General features: G+C 33.4%; 7 protein-coding genes across 7 annotated transcripts; 2 read left to right on the top strand and 5 right to left on the bottom strand. All coding sequences in view use genetic code 12, as the record gives it.

Moving 5' to 3' along the window:
• Nucleotides 1–82: 82 nt before the first annotated feature.
• Nucleotides 83–5,062, bottom strand: CHC1 (clathrin heavy chain; the record flags this gene model as incomplete). The annotated part of the gene is made up of 1 exon (XM_705744.2): nt 83–5,062. A coding segment is annotated over one exon (4,980 nt), but the record flags the coding sequence as incomplete, so codon positions are not given.
• Nucleotides 5,063–5,598: 536 nt separating this feature from the next.
• On the bottom strand, nt 5,599–6,690 carry CAALFM_C602110WA (uncharacterized protein; the record flags this gene model as incomplete). Its single annotated transcript, XM_705745.2, has 1 exon — nt 5,599–6,690. The coding sequence occupies one exon, from the start codon at nt 6,688–6,690 to the stop codon at nt 5,599–5,601; it is 1,092 nt and encodes a 363-aa protein (XP_710837.1).
• Nucleotides 6,691–8,151: 1,461 nt separating this feature from the next.
• Nucleotides 8,152–8,655, bottom strand: CAALFM_C602100WA (uncharacterized protein; the record flags this gene model as incomplete). The annotated part of the gene is made up of 1 exon (XM_705746.1): nt 8,152–8,655. The coding sequence occupies one exon, from the start codon at nt 8,653–8,655 to the stop codon at nt 8,152–8,154; it is 504 nt and encodes a 167-aa protein (XP_710838.1).
• A 4,775-nt stretch (nt 8,656–13,430) lies between these two features.
• Nucleotides 13,431–16,568, top strand: CAALFM_C602090CA (uncharacterized protein; the record flags this gene model as incomplete). The annotated part of the gene is made up of 1 exon (XM_443846.2): nt 13,431–16,568. The coding sequence occupies one exon, from the start codon at nt 13,431–13,433 to the stop codon at nt 16,566–16,568; it is 3,138 nt and encodes a 1,045-aa protein (XP_443846.2).
• A 573-nt stretch (nt 16,569–17,141) lies between these two features.
• On the top strand, nt 17,142–18,070 carry RPL23A (60S ribosomal protein uL14; the record flags this gene model as incomplete). The annotated part of the gene is made up of 2 exons (XM_019475462.1): nt 17,142–17,183; nt 17,699–18,070. The coding sequence occupies 2 exons, from the start codon at nt 17,142–17,144 to the stop codon at nt 18,068–18,070; spliced, it is 414 nt and encodes a 137-aa protein (XP_019331007.1).
• A 315-nt stretch (nt 18,071–18,385) lies between these two features.
• On the bottom strand, nt 18,386–20,782 carry SLM2 (phosphatidylinositol 4,5-bisphosphate-binding protein; the record flags this gene model as incomplete). Its single annotated transcript, XM_705751.2, has 1 exon — nt 18,386–20,782. The coding sequence occupies one exon, from the start codon at nt 20,780–20,782 to the stop codon at nt 18,386–18,388; it is 2,397 nt and encodes a 798-aa protein (XP_710843.2).
• A 1,838-nt stretch (nt 20,783–22,620) lies between these two features.
• DBR1 (RNA lariat debranching enzyme) lies at nt 22,621–24,018 on the bottom strand (the record flags this gene model as incomplete). Its single annotated transcript, XM_705752.2, has 1 exon — nt 22,621–24,018. The coding sequence occupies one exon, from the start codon at nt 24,016–24,018 to the stop codon at nt 22,621–22,623; it is 1,398 nt and encodes a 465-aa protein (XP_710844.2).
• Nucleotides 24,019–24,117: the final 99 nt, after the last annotated feature.

The following is a 24,117-nucleotide window of genomic DNA, read 5'->3' as shown; positions in this document are numbered from 1 at the left end:
CATGTATGAAAAATACAAAGGAATATTTAACTTTTCTCTTCTTCTCTAGAATGCATTACCAAATCCAGTACCAGTTGGTTGATAAMCCAATTCCAGTGGCACCAGTACCTTGATAACTCATTGGTCCATTAGTAAGCATCAATGGTTGGCCAACACCTGGTTCTTCTTCTTGTTTTCTATCTGCTTCTTTTCTCTTTTGTAAATCTTGGTATACTTCATTCAATTTCTTCTGATTTTCAAAAGCAATGGAAATCTCATATGGTTTAATAAAGTTGGACAAGTTGTGCAACCATGATAATTCCATCACGTAATCATTAGCAATGAATTCATAGGAAGTATACAACAAGGCAACAAAACATTCATGATTACCTGTTTCAACAAAGTAATCTAATAATTCATGAGCAATCTTTTTAGATTTGGAAATAGCAACCGTTCTTAATAAATCTGGCCATAATTTGTCAGTTTTCAAAATGGAAATGGCTCTATTGAATTTCTTTTCTTTAGTGTATAAAGTAGCAGCAATTTGTCTAAAGAAAATCAAATCATGCTTTTCCAATCTTTCAGCCAAATCCAATTTATTGAATCTATTGTTGCTTTCATTTTCAATAGATGATCTCAAAGATTTATAATCTTCTTCTTCAATTAATAAATCATGGTAAGCAGAATTAACAACAGAATTGTTCTTATCCAAAACAGAAATCAAAAATGGTTTAATCATTGGCAAGTTGTCACTTTGAACAAACATTCTAACAACTCTTGGCAAATCTAATTTTGGTGTTAACACTTTCAATAAATCAACCAACAACGAAGGGTTTTCATTCATGTAGAATTGAATAGCCTTGTAATGAATTTCCAAGTTTGGTGCCTTAACAATGATTTCCTTGAAAGAAGAGTGGTCAAATGCAACTTCTGATTTTTCAATCATGGTCAATGCAGCATTATCCCATTCCTCGTAATGACAGTACAAAAAGATCAATTCTGGGTACAAGTGTGCATCTTCACATGCAGTCAAAACTTTTGGAATATTAATTCTAGACCAGAATAATTTCAAATGCTCCATAACTTTTTCTGGAGAGTATTTAGCATACAAGATAGCCAATTCGGTGAACATACCCATGTGAGCTCTTTCCAAACTCAACCCATTCTCGAAAAGAGCAATCAATTCGTTGAAATAACCATTGTATTCGTAAGTCTTGACCAATTCAGGCAATTCTTCAGCATCGATAATCAAATTCAAACCACAAATTTGAGCCAATCTGAACTCTTTGTTTTCAATACAAGCACTGTTAACTTGTTTCCAAACTTGAGTGTTAGAAGCTTTTCTAGCACAGTCAACAGCACCTTGGTAATCACCCAAGTAAACCAAAGTAGTAGCTAATTTGGAATATTTGGAAACGTTAGAATACAAAATTTTAGCACCTTTATAATTCTTTGCTTCAAATAATTTGTCACCAATAGCTTCCAAATCAGCAACATTGGAGCCACCAACAAATTTTTCCATATCACTCAATCTATCTAAAGTGGCATAAGCATTAATAAGAGCACCATCAACAACTGGTTCTCTTAATGTTTCTCTGGCCATATCCAAGAAAGTAATTAATTCTTCTTCCTTTCCAGCATGTTCAGCAATTTCAATCACTTGAGCGAAATTTTCTGGGTTCTTAGATTTAACATAAGAGTCAATTGCTTCTGGGATACGTAAACCATCCAATTGTGCAGTACCCAATTGGTACCACAATTCAGGGGTGTCATATTTCTCAGCGTATTGTTCAGCTCTGTCTAATGAAACAATATCTTCAACTAAAACTTTCATAGCTTCTGATCTTAATTCAAATTTGTCGTAAACTTCAAATGCTTCTTCATTCAATCCATTATCAATACATAATGGAGCAATTTCGTTAGGGTCAAATTTGTCTAATTTTTCAATATAACTAGACACTTTCGATGAATCAGCTTTGATAGCAGTCAAAATCATCAATCCTTGTAATGATGCATTTTCACTGAATGGAGATGGTTCCAAAATGATCTTTTCTAATAATTCCATCAACTCTTCTGGTAAATCATTTTCCATAAATGCCTTAACAGTAATTGAGATTGGTTCTGGGTCATCCAATTCTGGAATACCAGTGGAAATGACTTGATCAACCAATTGTCTTCTGTGGATATTGTCAGAGCTTAAAACTTTGTTCCATAACTCAATGTCAGACTTAGATAACAAATATCTGGCTTGGTATTTGTACATTTTATTTTCGTTGGTAATAGAAATCAATTGGTCATCGTTGCCACCTTTAGAATAAGAAATATAAGCCAAATATGGATCTCTCTTTTCACAGTATTTACCAACAACCAATGTATCGTAGTTGTTGTTTTCTTGCAAAAACTTTTCTGGTGAATTGTTGGAATCAATGTAGATTTTAGCTAAAGTGTTGTATACTTCTTGATCATTAGATCCGCCTTCTAATGTTTTTTCCAAGAATGGTAACAAGATTTTCAATCTGTTTCTCTTTTCGACTTCTTCAACCAATTCTTTGATTGGAACTCTACCCAAAACAGACATTAACAAGCCTTTAATGATGTTTTCATCACAATCAACATCCAATACACCGGCAACAACTTGTGGAGTATTGGCTGGATTAACTGATTGAACATAAACTTCAATAAACTTAAAGTATTGATTCTTGTACAAATACAAAATCAAATCGTGAACAAAGTTGAATCTATCACAAACAATGATTAAAGGTAATTGATCATCCAATTTAAATTCTTTCAAAAAGTTCTTCACTTTTTCACCGTTATAAACATTGTTATCTCTAACCACTCTTTCGATTTCTTTGGTTTGGTTCATTCTAGCTGCAGCTTGAATGTATTTGAAAACAACATCTGGGTCTTGAGTCAAATTGACAATAGAACTTAAATAATAGTACAATCCTTCAGTACACTTGTACTCTTCAAAAATTTTGATTAATTTGGCAGCACCAATCAAATCTGAGTATTTTGTGGCTACTTGAATAACCACTTGCAAGTTTTGTTGCATATTGTTACTCAACAATTCTTTGATACAAGCGACAGATTGATCGACATTCAATTGACCAAAATACGAAACCAACCAATCACTTGGTAAAACATTAGTGTGAACAATGACTCTCTTAATATCTTTCAAATCATCATAATGTTCCAAAGCTCTTTGGAATAATCCTGATTTCTCACATAATTTACCAATGGTTGGTTTATCATAATGACTAAACATTTGATTACCTAAAATGGCATCAGCAACTTGAGGTGCATGTAACAAGTTGATTTCCAAAACTTTGGTTTGCAAGTGACCTTCAGCTGGAGTGTCGTTTTTCAAAGCATCCAATAAGAATGCAGTACCTTGTTGAATGTAATTTTGTGAAAAGAACAAGTCAGCAATTTGTTCAACGTTTAAGTTGGCATCTGGACTTGACAATAAGGAAGTAGCAAATTCACTGGCCTTATCAGGGTTGACTCTAACCAAGTTTTGAATCAAATTGGTGTAATCAGGATTGTAACCAACTTTTTGACAGTATGGCAAAATTTTATCAAATTGGCCTAATTCAGCTAAACAAGAAACCACTTTGATATTTACATTGGCTCTAATATAAACAGCAAGTGCCAAAGTTGTATCATTGTAAGACTTGACGATATCCCCTAATTCTTCTGAAGATGTCAATTTGTCTTCTTTCAACCATTTTTCAAATAATGGTTTACGATCTTGTTGTAAAACTGGTTTTGCCAATTCAATCGATTCAAATTTGTTCAAAGTACCTCTGTCTAACAAAGTGGAGAAATATTGCAAAATTGGTGATATTTGGCCTGGTTGAGGAGTAATATTCTTCAATTTGTTGATGGTATCTTGAGTACGCAATTGCTCAGATGAAGCGGCAACTTTAGCGGCATTACTGTAATCACCTTGGTTCAAGTAAGTTTGGAATTGTTGTTGGAACAAGTTTTCAGCCCCTGGGAATCCACCACGAGAGGATAAAGCTAAAGCCAATGGGACATTTGATAATTTATCCAAAACATAAGGAATGATCTTGTCACGGGAAACTTCAACACTTAAAACTTGACCAGCCTTGTTGATAGTTATTAAACCAGTGCCATCGTTATAACTAGAAGCAGTGAATACTGGATCGGCAGTTATTCTGTTGACAAACAAGTTGGCCCCAGTTTCCATATCATACAAGTGAATGAACCCGTATTTGGTCAATACATAAACAATACCGTACTTGTTAGAAGCTTGTAAACTGATTGGGAAATCATTGGAAGCATCAGGTGGAAAGAAAATGTCAACCACTTTCTTTTGAAATTGGGGATTGCCATCAACATGATCAATCTCAATAATATGCATGTTGCCTTGACCTTGGGCATTCTTGTTACCAACACAGAAAACTTTAGTTGGTTGGACACCTCCAGATAAAGATATAGAAGCAAATTTACATACATGACCTTCGATAGCTTGCGAAACATTTCTTGATTTTGAGTATAATTGGATGTGACCAGCGATACGACCATCTTCTTGAGCAATACCGGTGACAGCAAACCAATTCAAATCAGGTTCAGCGACAAAGTTTATGATTTGACAATTGTTCAATGTGTGGTGTCTATCGGTCAATTTGGTTGGTCCATTGTTGGTTCCATCAAATACATTCCAATAGTAGATTGATGATTGTGTTACCAACCCTAAATATGTATCGTCGAGCCATTTCCAAAATATCACTGGTTGATCCATAGTGAAAGCCTTCAATCTTTGTTTTGATCCCAAGTTGAAAATTTGTAAAGTGGTTCCATTGGCTCTCAATGAAATAACAAATTCCTTAGGATGCATAATGGCATTATCGGCGGTCATATTTTTTCTAGTCACTTCATTGTTGTTTTTCAAATTGACAATTGCAACGGTGTTTCCTTGAGCTCCAGATTCACGGACACATATGTAGTGATCTGATTCCAAAGTTGTTGATTTGAAATCCAACGAAGTCTGTGGAATTCCCAATTCGGTCAACTGGGTTAATTCAGTAAAGTCAATAGGAATATCGTTCGACATTGTTTATGTTCTAAAAACTTTCAGGGATTTTATTTTTGTTTTTATTTCTTTGAGAAGAGGGGTGGTAGTGTTAAATCTCTTTCTCTTCTGATATACAAAACTGATCTCTCCCTCTTTTGATTAATGCTTTTTCTTTTATTTCAAAATTTAGATGAATTTATACGTAAGGACCAAAAGGTTGAATTGAGTTGAAGAGAATAGAATAGAATTGTTGTGGAGGAAAATAGAAAGAAAAAAGCGTATGAGTTGTCCAATTTTTTTCCTTGTCTTTCTTTCAGTCTCGCCTCATAATTCCTTCAGTGTGTTGTTGTTGTTGTTGAAATTTTGTTGTTCGTTGATTAAATTTGATTGCAGTGCGTTGAAATTTTTTTCTCTCTGTCTCTCTTTTTCTCCTTTACTTGCTATGTTTGTAATGTTACTTTGTCTACAAAATCAGCTGGAAAAATCTCTTCCTTAACTTCCGATTTGGTCTAGTTTTCTGTATACCTTACTATAGTTTAACTATTTTACCACTGTTATTATGCCTATTTAAACCACTATAATGGTGGCCTTACTGAACTAATTACATCTTCAATGATCTTGTTGGTATAACCAGTGGAACTTTTTTTATCCAACTTACTTTTACTACTCTTTAAATATTCATTAACAAAAAAATAATCACTACCATACCAATCACCTGTGAGCATACTTATTTCTAATCTCTTTTGATAATCTATTTCATTATTCAAAGTGTTACTATCATCATCAACTAACACACTACTTTGAGTGTCTTTAGCAAACATTTCATTATACTCCCAATCGACTAACCAGTAGCCAATTTTTCTGAATGCCAACTTGACATATGCTGGGGTGATAAATAACTCTTGGTTTAATTTCAGTTGGTTTTTCCATAATGCTAAACATTTGCAGAAATCATGCATATAATCAATTGCCATTGTTGGTAGCCTTGTCAGTTTTGGTGACAAAGATGCTAATCTATGACATCGGGTGAAAACAATCAATGAATATATGTATCCCTTGATGTCAGGGGAGATAAACACATCAGCTAGGCTATTTCTTAATCCTAATATAGTCTCTTGATATTGTGAATCCTGTGGAAGTCCATCTGACTCTTGCTCATCTTCCTCTTCCACGTTGTTGTAATTTACAGCAAACCAGAATTTTTCTTTTAAATATATATACAACTTTTTGCTGAATGCCTTATAATCAAAAGCCATAATAATCGTGAACAATTGTGGCCTATTAATTGATATAATTTCATCATTTCCAATGGCTATATCAATTGGCTTGCCCCTAACTCCTCTCAATCCAAATTGGTCTATTTGTAAAATTAGTTTATACAATGATTTATGCTGGTTGGTTGTCAAATACTGAACATTTTGCCAAATAATAATGTTTTTCAAAAAGTATTGATTGTCACGAAAATTAGTCATTTGATGGATCAAATCGATAGTCGTGTGAACATTTAGTAGATCAATCACACAATATTGTGATGTATCAAATGAACAAGTATTGACTAACATACTTGTAAATTTAGGAATGGCTTTATTGGAATCATCTGAAACAAAAACGAATCGTTTATCGTCTGTAATTAATGATATAGATAATGCTGTATATAAGTTCTCCATGATGTTAAAGAATCATTCTTCTATTTTCGTCTCTTCTGTATAAATCTCTCCTCAAAAATGTGATGGCAACGTAAAGGTAGGTAATTCTTGGTAAATGTTGTTTTTATTTTTTTTTTTCTGATTTGTAGCAAAAATCTCAAGTGGCTAATGTTATCTCGAGAGACATGCCATTTGATACATGAAAGATAATATATATATTGGAATTGTTCTTTCCTAAATATAAAGTAATCATCTATTGACTTTGAAAGCTATATATGTGATCACCTTTATGTGATGTGTTTGGACATTCTGGAGTTATTATAGATATTCAATAGTAAAACCACGCTCTCAAATTTGACTCGTTGACTTTTCCAGTTAAGTTACATTCATACCCTACAAATACCATCAACTAAAGATAAGCTGTCATTCATATTAGCTATTAAATTAATCACTTATCAATCTTCACTGTATTCTAGTTTATTGATATCGTTTACATTTAATTTGTCATATTACACGACATTTGGCTGATTCTTGCTAATCAACCAACGAACCAACCAAAAAAATATCATTCTACATAGCAACCTTTTTTGTTTTAATTGTTTTATCACGAGTGAATATTTCTGGACTTATGTTAAGGCCAAAGGGTAAAACTCTGTATTGAAGTAAATTTTGAATTTGGGAATGGTAATAAATTTGTTCATTGGTTTGTAATTAATGATCATGCGGGACCAATTTTGTCTGAGTATGAATCTACTATTGAAGATTTCTACTCAACTACTAACTTCACGTTTATTTATACTAGACTTAGTGGCTCTTAATGATACTTTTGTTAGAATTAAGAGCTATTTTGTGTATATGTGGATATTCATAATATAAATTGTACTATTAGTATTGTCTTTATATCGTTAATTTCAATTTTGTAGATTGTGTGTGTTTGGTGATCATTCTGCCAGACAGTTGAGAGTACAATGATTTAGAAAGTTCATACGGAAGCAGTTGCAGAATTTATTAGATCTTGCGTTTTTCCAAATCATACTGCCAGAGGTAGGCGTTGATGTGTAAAGTATGGTTCACTGAGGTTGTTAGCCGTTTATGAAATCACCAATATGAACTAGTCATTCATTATAATATAAAATGCCTAGTCAAGGAAAAATTTAGAAATATCTACACCTATAGTCAGCTATAATTTAAATGCTTTAAGAGGTATATCACTTATAGATAAATTTGAAGATATTTCATGTATATTTAAATAACGATATAAAGGTAAGGGACCGAAATTGCCAGGAAATAAACTCCTATTGATCAACTCAGCAAATAAAGAAAGGCAGAAAGAACCTCTAAAATGAAACTTATCTTGATATCAACGATAACAAGAGTATGTGTATAAAAAAATTGGGGAATAAGGGAAAGAAATATAAGGCAACGACGATAGAAGTGAAGTGTTTAAAACAAACACAGACTGGTAGATAATAAACAAATCATCTAAGCATCAATGGCTTGGAAAAAGACTGGTACAGCATCAGAAGGAGCTTCTTTATCATATTTAGCCAAAACATAATGATCTTTAGAATAATTATAAGGATCATCAATATTTTTAACTCCTTTAACATTATAAGATCCTTCAAAAGTAATAAAACCTAAATTATCAATAGTGATTTCGGTTGGATGATCAGTTGGGTTAGCTTGTAAAATACCTGGTTCACCATCACCAATAGTGAAATACCATTTCAATGGACCATTAGGACCTTGACCACCTTCAAAATATAAATGTTTGGATTCTTCATCATAAGTGAATTTAGTAGCTGGTTCAGCAATAAGAAGATAATTGATACCTGCACCTTCATGCCATGCCGAAACTGATTTACCAGTGACTTCTGGATATTGTGGTGGTGGATAACCAAAAGTTTTCAAAGTGACTGTTCTTAAGGCAGTAGCAGATTGAGCAAGAGCGACGATAGCAATTGAGGTAATAGTAGCGAATTTCATATTGATTTGTTTGTTTGTTAGTTGATTGATTGATGGAGATGGGAAATTTGATTCGAATTGATTGGAAATATGGGTCTCCTTTTATATGATTCTTCAAGAGTTGATCATTAGGGAAAGGGGGAGTGTTGGAGATATAATTAGAATATAACTTTGCGCCATTGTTATGAACATATTGTTTTCTGTGTTCTTACTGCTTAGCTTTTAGATTTGTAAATTGATTCACCACCACAACCACATCTATTATTCCTCAACCTTATACGTGATGATGTCATTGATAAGAAGTATTTTTGCTTCTATGCACATACAATAACATGCAAGTAATTAATACCTAAACGGCAAAAAAGAAACAGAAATAACAATAACAATAAAGATCTGCTGATGGTGTTGGGTTATTCGGAAAAATCGATGACCATCATTTGCTTCTACATAATAAAAAGTGTGGAGATCTCTATTGTTGTTGATGTTGCTATTGATGGGCCAAGAATGTAATTTCTGTCGATGATGTCAAATTTGTTGGTCTTGTAGAAAGAGCTAATTATAGAATGCAAAACAAACTATGAAAAGTGTATCTGTAGAAACTAAATTAGTCCCTCACCTACCCTACTCCTCCAAGTCTAAATAACAAATAGTCTTATTGTACTTCTACACATCTACTCGATCTAAATATCGTGGTCATTTGTTTACTTTTGAGATGTTGCTAATTATAGGTTTTTGTGGGATCCTTTGTTTTTTTTTTTAGTTTAGGTTGGTTGCGTGTGTGACCAACTCTCACATTAAGATTAGTGTGGTTGCAAATACGAATTTCTGTGAACTCTAGTGTTAGTGTGTATAGATGGTAAAAATGAACACTACACATGGATAAAATGTACTCAGAACACCTCTTTTTATTCTTTAATAAGGTACACATCAAAGCTAAAAAAAGGGGGGGTAAGACCATTATGAGGAGATAGTTGTTGCTGTCATCTTTTTAAGACCAATTGGTGGAATGTACGAGAAACATCAAACCACGTTGTTAACTTCAACATGCCGAAATATTTTAAAAGTAGCGAATTGCCTTTGATCTAGTGTGGTGTTTTTTGTTTAACCATTAGTACCATACTTGATGCCATAAACCTTTGATGTTGACAAGGTAACATAATCTTACAAGTGGCACTCTTAGAATTATTCATACTGCTGAAATTAGTAAGCACAGTAGTCAATGCCTACTACTAGTAGAGTTCTGCACCTTCTTCTGACCGGTGTTGTAAACAATAATAGTTATAAGTATTATTTATTGGCTAAAAATAAAATCTGCACAATCCGAGAAGTGTTCAAAAATACAACGTATTTTCCATACAAATAAATATTAGGTACTTTATCAATTCCTATGGTCAATAATGATTGTAATAATACTGCTGAGTTTTGATTACATGAACTGTTATTTGTGCGATTACAAATCGAAATCCAATGTAGACGGATTTGATAGTATGAGATGGTATATACTGACGTCAATTTTTTTTAAATGATACTTAAATGTCACGTGACCTCATGCTGATCTATGATTGGTCAGAATCATTTGTACGAATAGACTGATAATGTAGTCGTGTAAACTGCAAAAATTTTATAAAGCGAAGTGGGAGCATTTTTATTGTGGTATAAATTTGTATAAAAATTTTTACAAAAAAAGAATTAATTTATAAGAAATTTGCATGTAACGAATCTTAAGATGCATTGAAACTACCTATACCACAACTGATTGAGTAACAGCTAGAATAACCTCACACCAAGTCTACAAATTCGACTATTAGCAATAAAGTATGCACACACATAGGCATAACTTTTTGGTGTATACTCTCATGTTAACCATCGGATCAATCAAAAATAAAGGGTTCTTAGTTTTCATGAAAATTGATTTTGCCACGACACACAAAACTAAAAAATGTTTTCGCGTCTGTGGTACAAAATATGTTGCGACATTTTTGTTTTTCCATTGTTAATGATGTGTATGTGGGTGTGAGTAACGACCTAACACAGAATCAACAATAATTGGACTTGAACCCGTGCCATATTTTTCATTTCCCTTAATGTAGAAAGTGATAGACCAAAAAATATTTATTTTCATTTTCCTATTTGCGTTGTTGTTTCTTGTTTCATACACACATACTTTATCTTTCATCGTCGTCAAATATTTCAAACACAAGTTGAAGTTGTAAGTCACAATCAACGTTTAGTAACTCAGATTTATTTTGATTTAGTGGTCAAATACTATTTACAACACTACAAATCACAGTAACAAGAAATACTAGTTTCCCCTTGTCTCGTAATTACAATGAGATAAAACTAGCATATCAATGGTCAAACGACAATGACAACTGAATTTGAAAAAGAGAATATTGAGAACGTTTTATAGTACATGGTGAGCCTTGGCAAGAAAAGAAGTATTATAGTAACTCTGAAACACCAAACAGTGTTCTTGTGGGTTTTCTGATTTCATGTAAGAGAACAAGAAACAAACTAGAATTGTCGATCGTGAAGGATGGTTTAACAGGGGAATCCAGTGTCAAAGTAACAAATAACCAACTTTGAAGATCAACTACAACCACAATAATTACAATCTAGAGTTTGTAGCACTTACCACATTGGGAGTATGAACTTTTAGTGGAAACTATGACCAGTTGTTGTAATCGTCGTCTTCTTCCCCTTGACATTGTCGTTGCAAGTTTATAGATGCACTAATTTAGTTTTATGTTTATTTTTTTCGAGACATTACTAAAATCCACACGATGAAGGAAGAGAGTACCAGAAGCTTTTGTGGTAATCCCCTTTTTTTTTTGTCTAAATTCAATAGGAACAAAAATTACGTGAATGTGTAATAATTAGTACATGAAATTTCATATCTATAATCTCCGATGGTGATTAAAATTAGTTTAGATTAGTACTTGACAACTGTCGAACGTCAACTCTTGATAGAGTTGAAATTAGATGCTTATTGTTGATTTGCACTTGACGGGAAGATTTCTGTATGAGAGTAAGTGCAACTACCAGCCTCATGATCTGTTTAGGGCTATACTTTATTCAAAAGATATGTGAGAATGTACTTGTTTCATTCCATTTCAATTCCCTAATTTGATCAAATTAATGAATGGAAAGAGTTAAACGCAGAAAAAAGAGAAGACAAGGGCGGGAATCTGCAAGTCATCATCAAAGAGTATTTCTACTTTAAGGAAATTTTCTTCCTCTCCCTCCCTTTCCAATACATATTTCTCAGTAGTTAAGAAGTTTTGGTGATTCTACATTTCTTTGCTTGACGCACACGCACGCCTCCGTAATCCTCTTTTTTTTCCGTTTAGAACATGTCTTATAAAGTGACATTGACCAATCAAATCAACAAGCTTGAGTATACACAGTTTTATTGTTGTACAACTGGTTATTGGAAAATGACGTTAACTGTGGTAATGCACTCTGCCTAAATTGAGATGAAAAAATCCACGCTTTTTGAACAATTGATATTATCACCAAATTAATATTGTAGTGATTACACAAAGCCATGGCACCAAGAAGAAAAGAAAGGAAAGCCAAAATCAAATTCTCGTTCCAATACTGTTGGTATTGTGTTTCCCATATTTGTTAACAATAGGTAATATTAGACGACGACATAAAAAAAATGTACATGCATACATACAGACAGACAGACATATACACAGTCCACAAGTTATACAATGCAACAGCAGTGACGACAAATAGATTCATAGTAATGACATGAATGTGCTACCAAGTACTACTACTATTATTCTTACTACTATAAACTAATTGTATTTAGTCAATTTCAACACGTTAAAAATCTTTTTTTTTTTTTTTTTCGTTTCTTCTTGGTGGTGTTTTGCGGTTTTGTGATTGTTATTATTTTTTTTTTTTGTTTTGTATGAGGAACGTAAAAAAAATCATTCTTACTATGCAGGTCGTGGATTTGACAATTTTTCTTCTATTTTTTTTTTTGGTTATTTAGCAGCAGCTGTAATCAAAACAACACACATTAATTAACTCTTCCATACACACATACATCCACTTACACATAAGAGGCGTTAGTTACAACTAATTACTTTGAATTTGAAGTTATATTTGTCAAATTACATCAAAATCCATTATTTACATTTCTATCTTTTGAATCTTCCAATTTCCAAAAAAGATTTTCTTTTTTTCTTTTTTTTTATTTTTACTTTCTTTTTCTTTTTCCCTGTTTCTACCTGGAGATTTAACGTACAACAAGAAATAGACGATACCAAACTTCCATCCACTTCCCAAATATATATCAACAAACTTATCGATTATATCCACCACCATTGTTTGTTAATTATTTTTTGGCTTCCGAAAATCAAACCATATCTTTTATTGCTAACTACAACCACTATTGCTAGTATTGCCACTACTGCCACAATCGTATTAACGACAATCAAATAATTAAGCTTTTTTTTTGTCAATTTTGAGTTCACCACAGTATATTGTTTTCAATTTTATTTGAAAGTAAACAACCAAAACAAGAACAACAACAAGTACTGGAGAGAGATTTATTAAACTATTTTATCCACCAACCACCATCTATTATAGTTATTATACTTGGTTCTAGTTTTATTACCTTGACGATATCGGCAAATTGAACCACATTCACATTTACACACACACACACATTCGCTCCATCTAAACTGATTTGAAGTTTTACAAATAGTTTATCCCTCAACTTTTTTTTTAAAGAATAACTTATTTCATTCCTTCGTTTAGTTTATGTTATTTTTCCTGTCATGATGACTCCACAAATGATGTCTTTTCCAAATTTCATTAGAGAAGCGGAACAAACTACTAGACCATTAGATCATGCCTTCCCACCTTTGAAAGTAGAACACAAGTATAAAAGTGTTTACGAAAGAGCCGGGTTTGATGTAAATAAAGGTGACAATAGTCACCGTAATCAAAGTGATAATAAATCGATTGGTTCAGGTATGAAAAAGAGGAATTTTTCCAATCCTAGGATACAACATGGCAGTACAAACAACTCATCATCATCATTGCCACAGGTAAACACTAGAAAGGCACCAATTCCTCCACCACAATTGAAGACTGATTCTTCGGATCGAGTAGTGTCCCCCACTTCGTCTAGTTCATCTAAATCCAGCAAATCGCTGTCAATGAATTCAAATTTTACTGGCACACATAAAAGCAATAGCTCTCACACCACTTTGAGAAATACTGCTGAATTCAACGGTGCATTTGAACAACCATTGACAACAGGGTCTTCAACAACAACATTTTTCGGTGAAAATGATGTACAACCAAAGCCTTCAAATGGTAACCCAATGTCTACTGTCGATGTTGGGCTAACAGCAGCTAACACTAATGTTCCAACAAAGCCACATTTTGACAACAAATCAATGCATGAACACCACCAAATCGGCTCAAACGTACTATCAGAAAATAAGAATGCATCAATAACAACAAGAAATGAGGATAATTCACCTAATAGACCTGCTTTTGACGCACATAACGACCAATTTGATTTCAGTCCTTCACCTAGTCAAAGTGGGAAAAACTTGAAGAATTTAAAACTTGAGTTAAATCATGATAACTTGTCCGATACTAGCAGCTTGCCAGATGTGAACCAGAACCAAAAGTTTGAATCTTCAAATAATCCATATCAATCTAGAAACTCTTCTAGTGATGGTCCAGTAAAAGATATTTATGCACAACAAGGATATCAAACGCAATCACAACCAAATTCTCAACCTGGATCTGCTAATTCAGGAGTCAGATTTGATCCTAGAAGACAGCGTCATCAACCAGCAAGTGCTACTTCAAGTAAATTTCCTGCTCAAAATTCCCCTCAATATCCAATGGTACACCCACAACAAAGGGGACCAGCTCCTTATCCAGCGAGTCCAATGGGCACGCCTGGTCATGGCTCTCAATATCCTCCGCCACCACCATCACAACAACAACAACGTAATATGTCACCCACAAGTGGACACTCACAACAACGCATTGTTTCTCCTGTAAGTATGCATTCACAACAACGTCACATGTCACCAACAGGTATGCACCACCACCAACAAATGCAAAATCAAAGACCAAATCAACCACCAGTGCCACGAATGGGAGGTATGCACCCAAATCCGAAACAACCACAATTGCCATTAATGACTCTTGGTGGTCAGAAACAACCATACTATCCACAATCACCAGGTGCCCCACCATTAAGACTGCAAAATAGACCTTATCCACAGCCCCAAGGAAACGTGCATGGCCATCCACCAGCTCACCAACTGGGAATGCAGCAACAACAACAAGGTTATCCACGCCCACAAGGTCCACCACAACAGACTAGACAAAGACAACAAACTTATTCTCAAATAAGAGATGACAAGTTGTCATCTGCATTGAATGAGTTTAAGAGTGACTATGAAAGTCATAAAGGAAGTAACGATTCACCTACAACATCAAATACAGAAACAGATTTGCCAAGTTCTTCATCTTCAGACTTGGATTTATATAAATCTACGCCTGCAAAGGACTCTTTGAATAATACTCCTGAAATCAATGATTATAGATTTTCTTATGAAGCCACTAAACAACAACAACAGCATCAAGTAAAACCAGTGGCAGCAACAACCGCCACCAATGATCCTTCTGCACAATTCCAAAATTTCACTACACAACAATTGGCCAAAGAAGGTGATTTAAATACCGAATATCAACAATTTTTGAAACAAAAAGAAATTGGTAAACGTGATAATTATGATAATCGTCATTTATCTATGGTCAGTTCTATAATCAGTAAAGAATCCAATAACAGTAATGAGGATGAAATTGAAAAGGAATTAGAAAGACAATTGGAAAAGTTGAAAATGTCAGGCAGTAGTATTAATCTTAGTAAAGTTGAATCACAAGGTGGTAATGGTAGTAATGCTGGTACTGATTATGCTACACCTGATACTACTATGATAATTCCCAAATTTAATATCCAAGATGTTGATGACGATCCTGAACCACAATTGGAGAATGTACAAAATGAATTAGAATTAGAAGAAGAGACTACTAGACCATTGACTATTACTCGTACAAATTCAACCTATGAAGATGAAGTGGCACCAGCACAAGTGGAAGAACCAATTGCTAAAAGTGTTAAATTCACTGAATTACAACCTGAAGCAAAAATCACATCTAATGTTCCACAACCTCAGCCTGGTTATCCAATCAATGATTCATTTGGAATTGATGATGATGATAATGATAATGGAGATGATGAATATGTTAAACCATTATCACCTAAAAATCATTTAATTGAACAAGAATTACAAAGTATGAATTTCCAAATATCACAAACCACTGAATCACCAACGACATTAATCAATCAAACATTTGAATCCACCACCATCGCCACCAAGGACCCATTACCATCAGGTACTGGACCTTGTAGATCGTGTCATGAATCTATTTCTCCTGATGCCAAAGGTCAATTACGTGCCATTTATTCTAAAACTGGTGAATTATCAGGTCAATGGCATAGGAAATGTTTCCAATGTTGTTATCATGAAGGTGATGCTACAGACGGCATTAAATGTAATATTCAATTCAATAAACATGTTCAATGTTATGTTTTTGATGATCAACCATATTGTTTCCAACATTATCATATTTTAAATAATTCAATTTGTCAACATTGTGAAGACGGAATTGAAGGAGAATGTATCGAAAATGAATTGATGGAAAAATGGCATTTACAATGTTTGAAATGTTCAAATTGTCATATGGGGATTAGACAAGATTATTATATTGTTAATGAACATGATATTATATGTCATGAATGTAAAACAAATAATAATATGGGATTAAATGTTCAAGATAGGATTGAAAAAAGAAGGACAAGAATTTATAATAATGTGTAAAAAGAGTGCAAGCTTTTTTAAAGTTTATGTTGGTAATGGTGTTGACGTTGTTGTATTAGTATTATTTAAGTATTTATATAAATATATATATATCCAAGAAAGAAAATCAGTAATTATTACTAGTAAGTATTTAAATTCCAATTGAATATGTGAAATTGTGTAGAGGAATTATAATTGGAACTTAACTTTGCAATTACAAATGTATAAACAAACATCCTTTATCTTTTTTTTGCAACAATCAATCAATCGCATACAAATTTGGACTATTCATGTTTAGGGCTATAGCCCTAATCTCTATATAAATTATTTTTTTCTGCTCAAAATTTACCCGCCTTTTTTACACTAAGAAATTTCGCTCTTTAATTTATTACTAGTTTGTCTGGCTCTATACATTAGTTCGCACTTCCATCATTGTCACAGTTTACACGCACTCATTTTTCTCATACAACAAACAAACACAGTAATTGAAAATTTTTCCTACTTGCAAAGTAAACCATCAAACAAAAAAAAAATTTCATACTAATTTAATTTTTTATATTATTGTTTAACCACTACCATATATATTAATCAACAATGTCAGGATCAGGTGCTTCCGGTAACAAATTCCGTATGTCTGTATGTAATCAAAGATCATAATTATTATAATATTATCAATTAAAAATAACGGGAGGAAGTGATAGAACAGATCATGAGGGAATGGGATGAAAAATTCTTATAATGGGAAAGGGAAAACAACATGATTGGATTAGAGACTAAGAGAAATAAGATGAGATGTTTTTTGGGAAGTAGAAATAGAGAGAGAAATAAAAAGTGATAATTATTGGAAGAAGCGTGGGAATTTTGTCGAAATAATGAAATAATAGATGTTTGGGTAAATAATCGAATAATAAGTAAATCAGAAATCATCAAAGCATGGATAATTACGCTATGAAAGAGATTTTGAATACGATAAACTTTACTCATAATGTTTCAAGGGTTGAATTTTACCAACTTAAAAGGAAACCAATAAAGCAACATGTGGATAAGTTTAAATCTCCTGCAACCTTCCTTCCATCATTTACCATTTAATTGATTATTACCACTAAAGTAACGAGTCAACATTACTAACAAAATATTTTTTTTTACTATAGTTAGCTTTACCAGTTGGTGCAGTTATGAATTGTGCTGATAACTCTGGTGCCAGAAACTTGTACGTTTTAGCCGTCAAAGGTACTGGTGCCAGATTAAACAGATTACCAGCTGCTGCTGCCGGTGATATGGTTATGGCCACTGTTAAAAAAGGTAAACCAGAATTAAGAAAGAAAGTTATGCCAGCTATTGTTATTAGACAAAGTAAACCATGGAGAAGAAGAGATGGTGTTTATTTGTATTTCGAAGATAATGCTGGTGTTATTGTTAATCCAAAAGGTGAAATGAAAGGTAGTGCTATTACTGGTCCAGTTGCTAAAGAATGTGCTGATTTATGGCCACGTATTGCTTCTAACTCTGGTGTTGTTGTTTAAATTTAAACAATATTTTTAATTAAATATATAAAGTATTATAATTTATCAGATTTAATAACATTAAAAAAGAGCATATTTTTACTATTATTTTCCTTGTAGACTTAAAAATGGGGTGAACTTTAATTTTGATAACCACATCAATTTCATTATAAGTCCAAATCAAGACTTGATGGTGGACTACATTTTTAGTTTAAAAAATAAATATGATATCTCAAAATTAAACTATACTATAGACATTTTAGAATTTACCTCAAATTCATTTGTTAATTACACAATTTACACATACTCTCTCTTTTGACATAATTCTTCTTACAATCAATCTTTACCAGGAGTTACTTCAATACTAATATCACCAGTATGTTCATTGTTCTTTACAGCGTTTCTTGGATTTGATTCAACATTACTATTCAAAGTAGAAACTTCTTCATTAGATAATTGTGATATTCCTTGACCTGGACGTTCACCATTTACTTGACCAGGATATAACGATGAACCTAATTGACCTTTGCCTTGATCTTGCTTTTGTTGCTGTGCAGTTGACTTTGGAATTTGCTCGTCAGTAATGGTATCATCATTGTTATATATCAGTGTTGTCCTACTCATGGTAGGGTATGGTAATCCACCATCTTTCTGCTGTTGTTGCTGCTGTTGTTTTTGTTGGACAAATTGAGGTTGTTGAAAGTATTGTCCGAATGCTGGTGCAACTGGAGAGCCAGGAATAAGTTGTGGTGTCGGAAGAGGCGAAGTTGAAAAATACTGTGGTTGAGGTGCTTGCTGTTGTTGTTGTGGTTGTTGATTGTTGCTAGAATTTGAATTAACTGGTACAGTTGGTGTGATTGTATAATACTGTTGTTGAACAGGATCATAAAACTGTTGTACCCCTTGCTGAGCATTGGAAGGAATATAATACTGATAACCAGCTGGTGGATTCACAAATTGTTGTTGTTGCTGTTGCTGTTGCTGTTGTGGTTGTTGGTTACCCATGGTATCAACAGGTATCAAGTGATAAGGACCTGGCTGTTGATTTGGTGTAGATGGACCCTGTTGTTGGGGTTGCTGTTGCTGCTGTTGCTGTTGTTTTTGTTGCTGGTAAATTCTGCTTGACCGTTTCGTTGAATCTTCGTCTGTATCAACTGGAGTAATTATAGTTCCATCACTATTGATCATATTAGTGAGTCTTGGTGATTGATTATTATTTCTCTGAGAAAATGTCGATGACAACCGTTTATGACTAGAACTAACCTGGTTTAAAGATCTATGTTTATATGCTTGGGACGCAGAAGTTGTATTTGTGCTAACAGTTTTCAAAGATCTTGCCGGTGAGCGAGCAGTATTGGTTGACGAAACACGAGAAATTGAATGACCACTGGTTATATCACTAACATTAGTTTTACCATTGTTGCTGTTACCATGACCACCTTCAATGGTTCTTGCTCGAGTTGCTGGTGTAGGTAAACTTGTCATTTTCTTAATACTATCAAACCATTCAATCATGTTTTGATAAGTATTGGTTCGGAAAACCCATTTGTGTGTCTTGTTCATCAAAGTATTGTGCAGTTTTGAAGTCAATATGAACTTATAAACACCTTCCAATTTACCATCGTTTTTAGAATGATCACTAACAGTACACGAGTCCAAGGGTAAAGACATAACAGGTTGAGGGTCCTTCTTACGATCATTGGATTTGAATTCATGAATATAGCTACAGGTTAAAACATACCAAGCACTAGTGTAATTCTTCAAGAATTTCGATCTTCGTTCAAGGTATCCCTCTCTAATGGCAACATTCAAATTGGAATCAAAATTTTTGATAACAAAATCGGATAAATGTCTTTTTGGTATATTTAAATCAATAAAAGTACCACTTGAGATAGTACCATGGTTATTCACATTAGGTAAATTGCGTTCAATAAAGGCATCCCATTCAAAATTCGATTCTTTACTTAAGAATCCATTGCTAATATTTGACAATAAATGTTGACTGAAATTTGAATTCTCCTCATTCACTAAATTCAAAAACATTGATACATAATTTTGGACTTCTAAAACAACAATCGATTCCAATTGACGTCCAGCATTTTGTAGGTTTGCATATGCATCATAAAGATAATTCTCTTCGACCAACTGACGTTTCAATTGTCGTTCTAATCTAATTTTTACTAAATAAGGATCACTTTTCCCACTATCGGCTTCATGCAAAGTGGTAATATGGCTGAAATTACCAGTGCTACCCAATTTATTAGCTAACTCAATAGCTTGATTATATTGACTGATCAAAGATTTCGAGTCATTCAATTCTTTGGATAAATTGTTTTTAAAATCATTTTGTAGATTTTTAATTTCCTTAATTTTGACAAGCAAGTCTTTTCTTAATTCCTCCAACTTAGGGATAATAAGTCCATTTATATCCTTTAACGTTTTCGTTCCATCAACAACATTTTTTTGATGGAATTTAAATAATGCATTTGGGATATCTTGAACGGAGCCGTTACCTATGGGTAAGAAAAAGTTATTGATAGCTTCAATCTCACTGTTAGGAGTTGTATTATTATTATAGTTGCTATTGTTGTTTGTAGTATTTGTAATTTGTCCAACTGCTTGTTGTAAGCGAGATTGTTGTCTTATTATTTCTTCTTGAACACTAGAATACTCTTTGAAATAGTTGACTAAATCTTTGATGATGGATCTCCAAGCCGAAAATCGATTAGCCATGATCTCTGTGGGAACATCCTGGTTAGAGAATGTGTATGGTAATGATATCACCAACGGATTATGTGATGGCATAGTTGGATGATCTGGGTATTGAAGCAAAGATTATTTAGTTGGAGGGGCGTGGGGAGAAGGAAAGATAAATGTTGGGATAAAAGATTAAAAATGGGAAGTTCTTTTTTTTTTGTTGATGTTGATGTTGTTTGTTGATGTTGTAAATGGAATTTAATTTTTAGTTGTAAATGGAATCCCACAATATTAATTAAACTACACCAAGAAAGGAAAAAGAAGGCAAAGTAAAAGAAAGTTAAAGAAAGAAAGCAAAAAAAATTTGTTTAAAGAATATGAATTCAAATTAATACTTGATTTTCTTTTTATTTAGTACAAGGAGAATTATCAGTTGAATTCAATAGTGGTGGTGCTATTACTAAAAATTACAATACACATACACACAGGCATACATTCATTCCTTTTAAAACTGAAAATCGTAATACAAAAACTAAAAGCAAGCACAAATAAATTTTCACGAGAAGAAATTGAATTTCATCATTTTTAGTCGATCGGACTAAAATTCGGGGGGGCAGGGCTTACATGTTTTGAGGAGGAAGGGAAGAAAGTACCCGCCATTTCCACTCTCCTCGTCTCGTCTCGTCTGTCGAGATTACCAGTACAAAAAAATATTTTACATATATCCGGTTTTTGCTGGCTGGCTTACTGTATCTTCAGAAACAAATTCAATACAAACCCAGCTTTGTTTTAAAGGTTATCTTATGAATAATATGCTTGCAAAGTATAATATACACTAATACATAACTAACCATTATTAATTTACACGAAAGAGACGGAGTCATTCAAAACTGAACTTTTAAGGTTATCATTTTTTCATTTCCGGTGACATGTACACAAAGAATCCAAAAAAAAAGAAAGACCAATATATTATTACTCACAGTATGTTTTCCAATCACGAGATACTATGAAGCAAAAGCTCACCCGCATAAATCAATTTTTGATCGACAAAATCAGGCTTTAATTGGAATCTCAAATGGGAAAAAATGGTGGGGGTGAAGCCAATTCACCTCGATTTTGGTGTGATCAATGACACCAAGAGCTGTTTTTTTTTTCTTCTATTCTCGTTGTTTGATTTTGTTCACCTTGTAGGTTAACCTTTTTCTCTGCCACGATTTGCTGCAGTGGTAATGATGATGGTAATGGCATCGTCACCTGCTGCGGTATTTATATAGGAAATTTATCATTGGATTAGTTTCGACAATCCCTTGCAAGCCACCTTCTTTGTTTTTTGTGACACCTAGCTCAACACACGTTTCGGTAATATTTGACCATTGTACCAAAATAAGGAACCTAAAAACGTCTACTAGTGAATCAGCTAAAATTACTTTCCTGTCAATGCTATTGTGTGGTAACTATGCTCAGACTTTTTTCCACTAACCAACTCAAAGTTCACGTATATGCATCTACATACACACAGACCAAGAAAAAACATACTTGTCTAAGCATCATCAGCTACTGTAGTGAACCATATCACTTAAAGGCTTGCATCTATCAAAATCGCCGTCAATGTAAGGGAGAAACCTCACATAAAGTGTATAAAATTATATCTGTTCCTTTCTTTTGCAACATGATCTGACTGTGATAGTTAGGAACACTTAATTGCTCATACATATACAGTGAAATAAACTGCTGTAAACAGAAATTACATGCAACTATATCAATTCGTCATCTAACATAAATCGAATCTCCGTACAACCCGTTTGATTTATGAGTAGTGCAAGGTCAGATCATCTGCTGCTCAAACCATCAAGAGACCTGAGTTCCTTATACTTCTATTGGTCCGACTCTTTAGATAAAACTAGTTTTGGAATACCAAACTTTTCACAATATTCCAGTGTTTGATTGTTCGGATAGTACTTTAACTTTGACTCAGTGTGTTCGTCGTCTGTAGGTGCAATAGTCTGAAAATTCTCTGGCACCATGAAAAAATCTTCATCTGTTATATTTTTCTGCATTGATTTGAAGTCATTTTCAATAATGGGCATTAATTCATTGACTAATGGGAATTGTTGAGGGTTACTCAATATTTGTTTGGTATTTAATTCTGTAAAATCTTGTCTATTGTCATTCAAATACTTTTCAACAACTTTGTTTATGGCGATTGATCGCTTACTATAATATAATTTCCCTGCATTGATAAATGACGGATGAGAAGTGTTATGGACTTCAATAGTTTTGATATCTAGGAACTGTCTACGCTTACCGCATTTATCTAAAGCCAAAAACTCTGTTGCATGTTCACATACATCCCTTTCAGGAGTTAAATCATTTTTTGGTCTTTTTGCTGGATTCAGGTGTTGTTTGAAATAAAATTTCTCCTCAAAACTAACTTCCCTAACATTTCCCCCCTCTTCTTCCTCCTCATCATCCATATCTAGAGATATTTCTTCCTTATTTGATTCAGTAATTAAATCTACAGTCGTGGCTGATTTCTTTTTATCCGTGCTCCTTACCAAATCAACAATTCTTGCTTCGAATTTGACATGCAAATGACCTGAAAACCAATACCTAGGTCTCAAATAATGGATCAAAAATTTATTTAGTGGACTACCTAATTGTCCTCGTTGAATATCATCTCTGAAAAATGGTTTCAATTTTAGTAGCCTCTTCACATTTCCATATTTTTCAATGCCCACAGGCCAATCATGACTCAAAACAATATCCATATCATGATTCATCATATACATTTTCAAAAAATTCGCCAATTTTTGATGATAAACACTTCTTATTGTTCTAGAATCAAATGGTAATTTTTCCATCTCGATATTGTTAGCGATGAAAGTATGATAATTGAAAATCCCACTCCATCCCGTTATTTGTAGTCCCTTATACCATATACTTCCAAATTCACCTAGATAATAAATATTGGGTGCCACCCATCCTCCATATTTTAATTCTTGCAAGTATGATGAACATTCATGGTTACCACCAATAAAAATAGTTAATACAGGTGCTTTACGTTTACCACTATAATATTCATGGAAATCTGCCATTCGTTGATATTTGAGGGGGACATTCAAACTCTGTAAATCACATTTATTGCGTAGGGACTGGAAATCACCACATATTAGAAGTAGGTCTAAACTCTCGATGTCAGGTATTGAATTATAAATATCATTCAATTCTCCATGACAACATCCTTCAATGGCAATCTTCAAGGTATTTGACATTGCTGTAACAATAGATGAATGTTTATATATTGTGTTTCTCATACATATTATTTTGGTTTCTTACAATTTTTTTTTTCTGTTCTCTTCCCTTTACTTTGC

Source organism: Candida albicans, chromosome 6 (assembly GCF_000182965.3).
Source record: "Candida albicans SC5314 chromosome 6, complete sequence".
In the NCBI taxonomy this organism is placed as follows: Eukaryota; Fungi; Ascomycota; class Pichiomycetes; order Serinales; family Debaryomycetaceae; genus Candida; species Candida albicans.
This window is presented reverse-complemented; position numbering and strand designations above follow the sequence as displayed.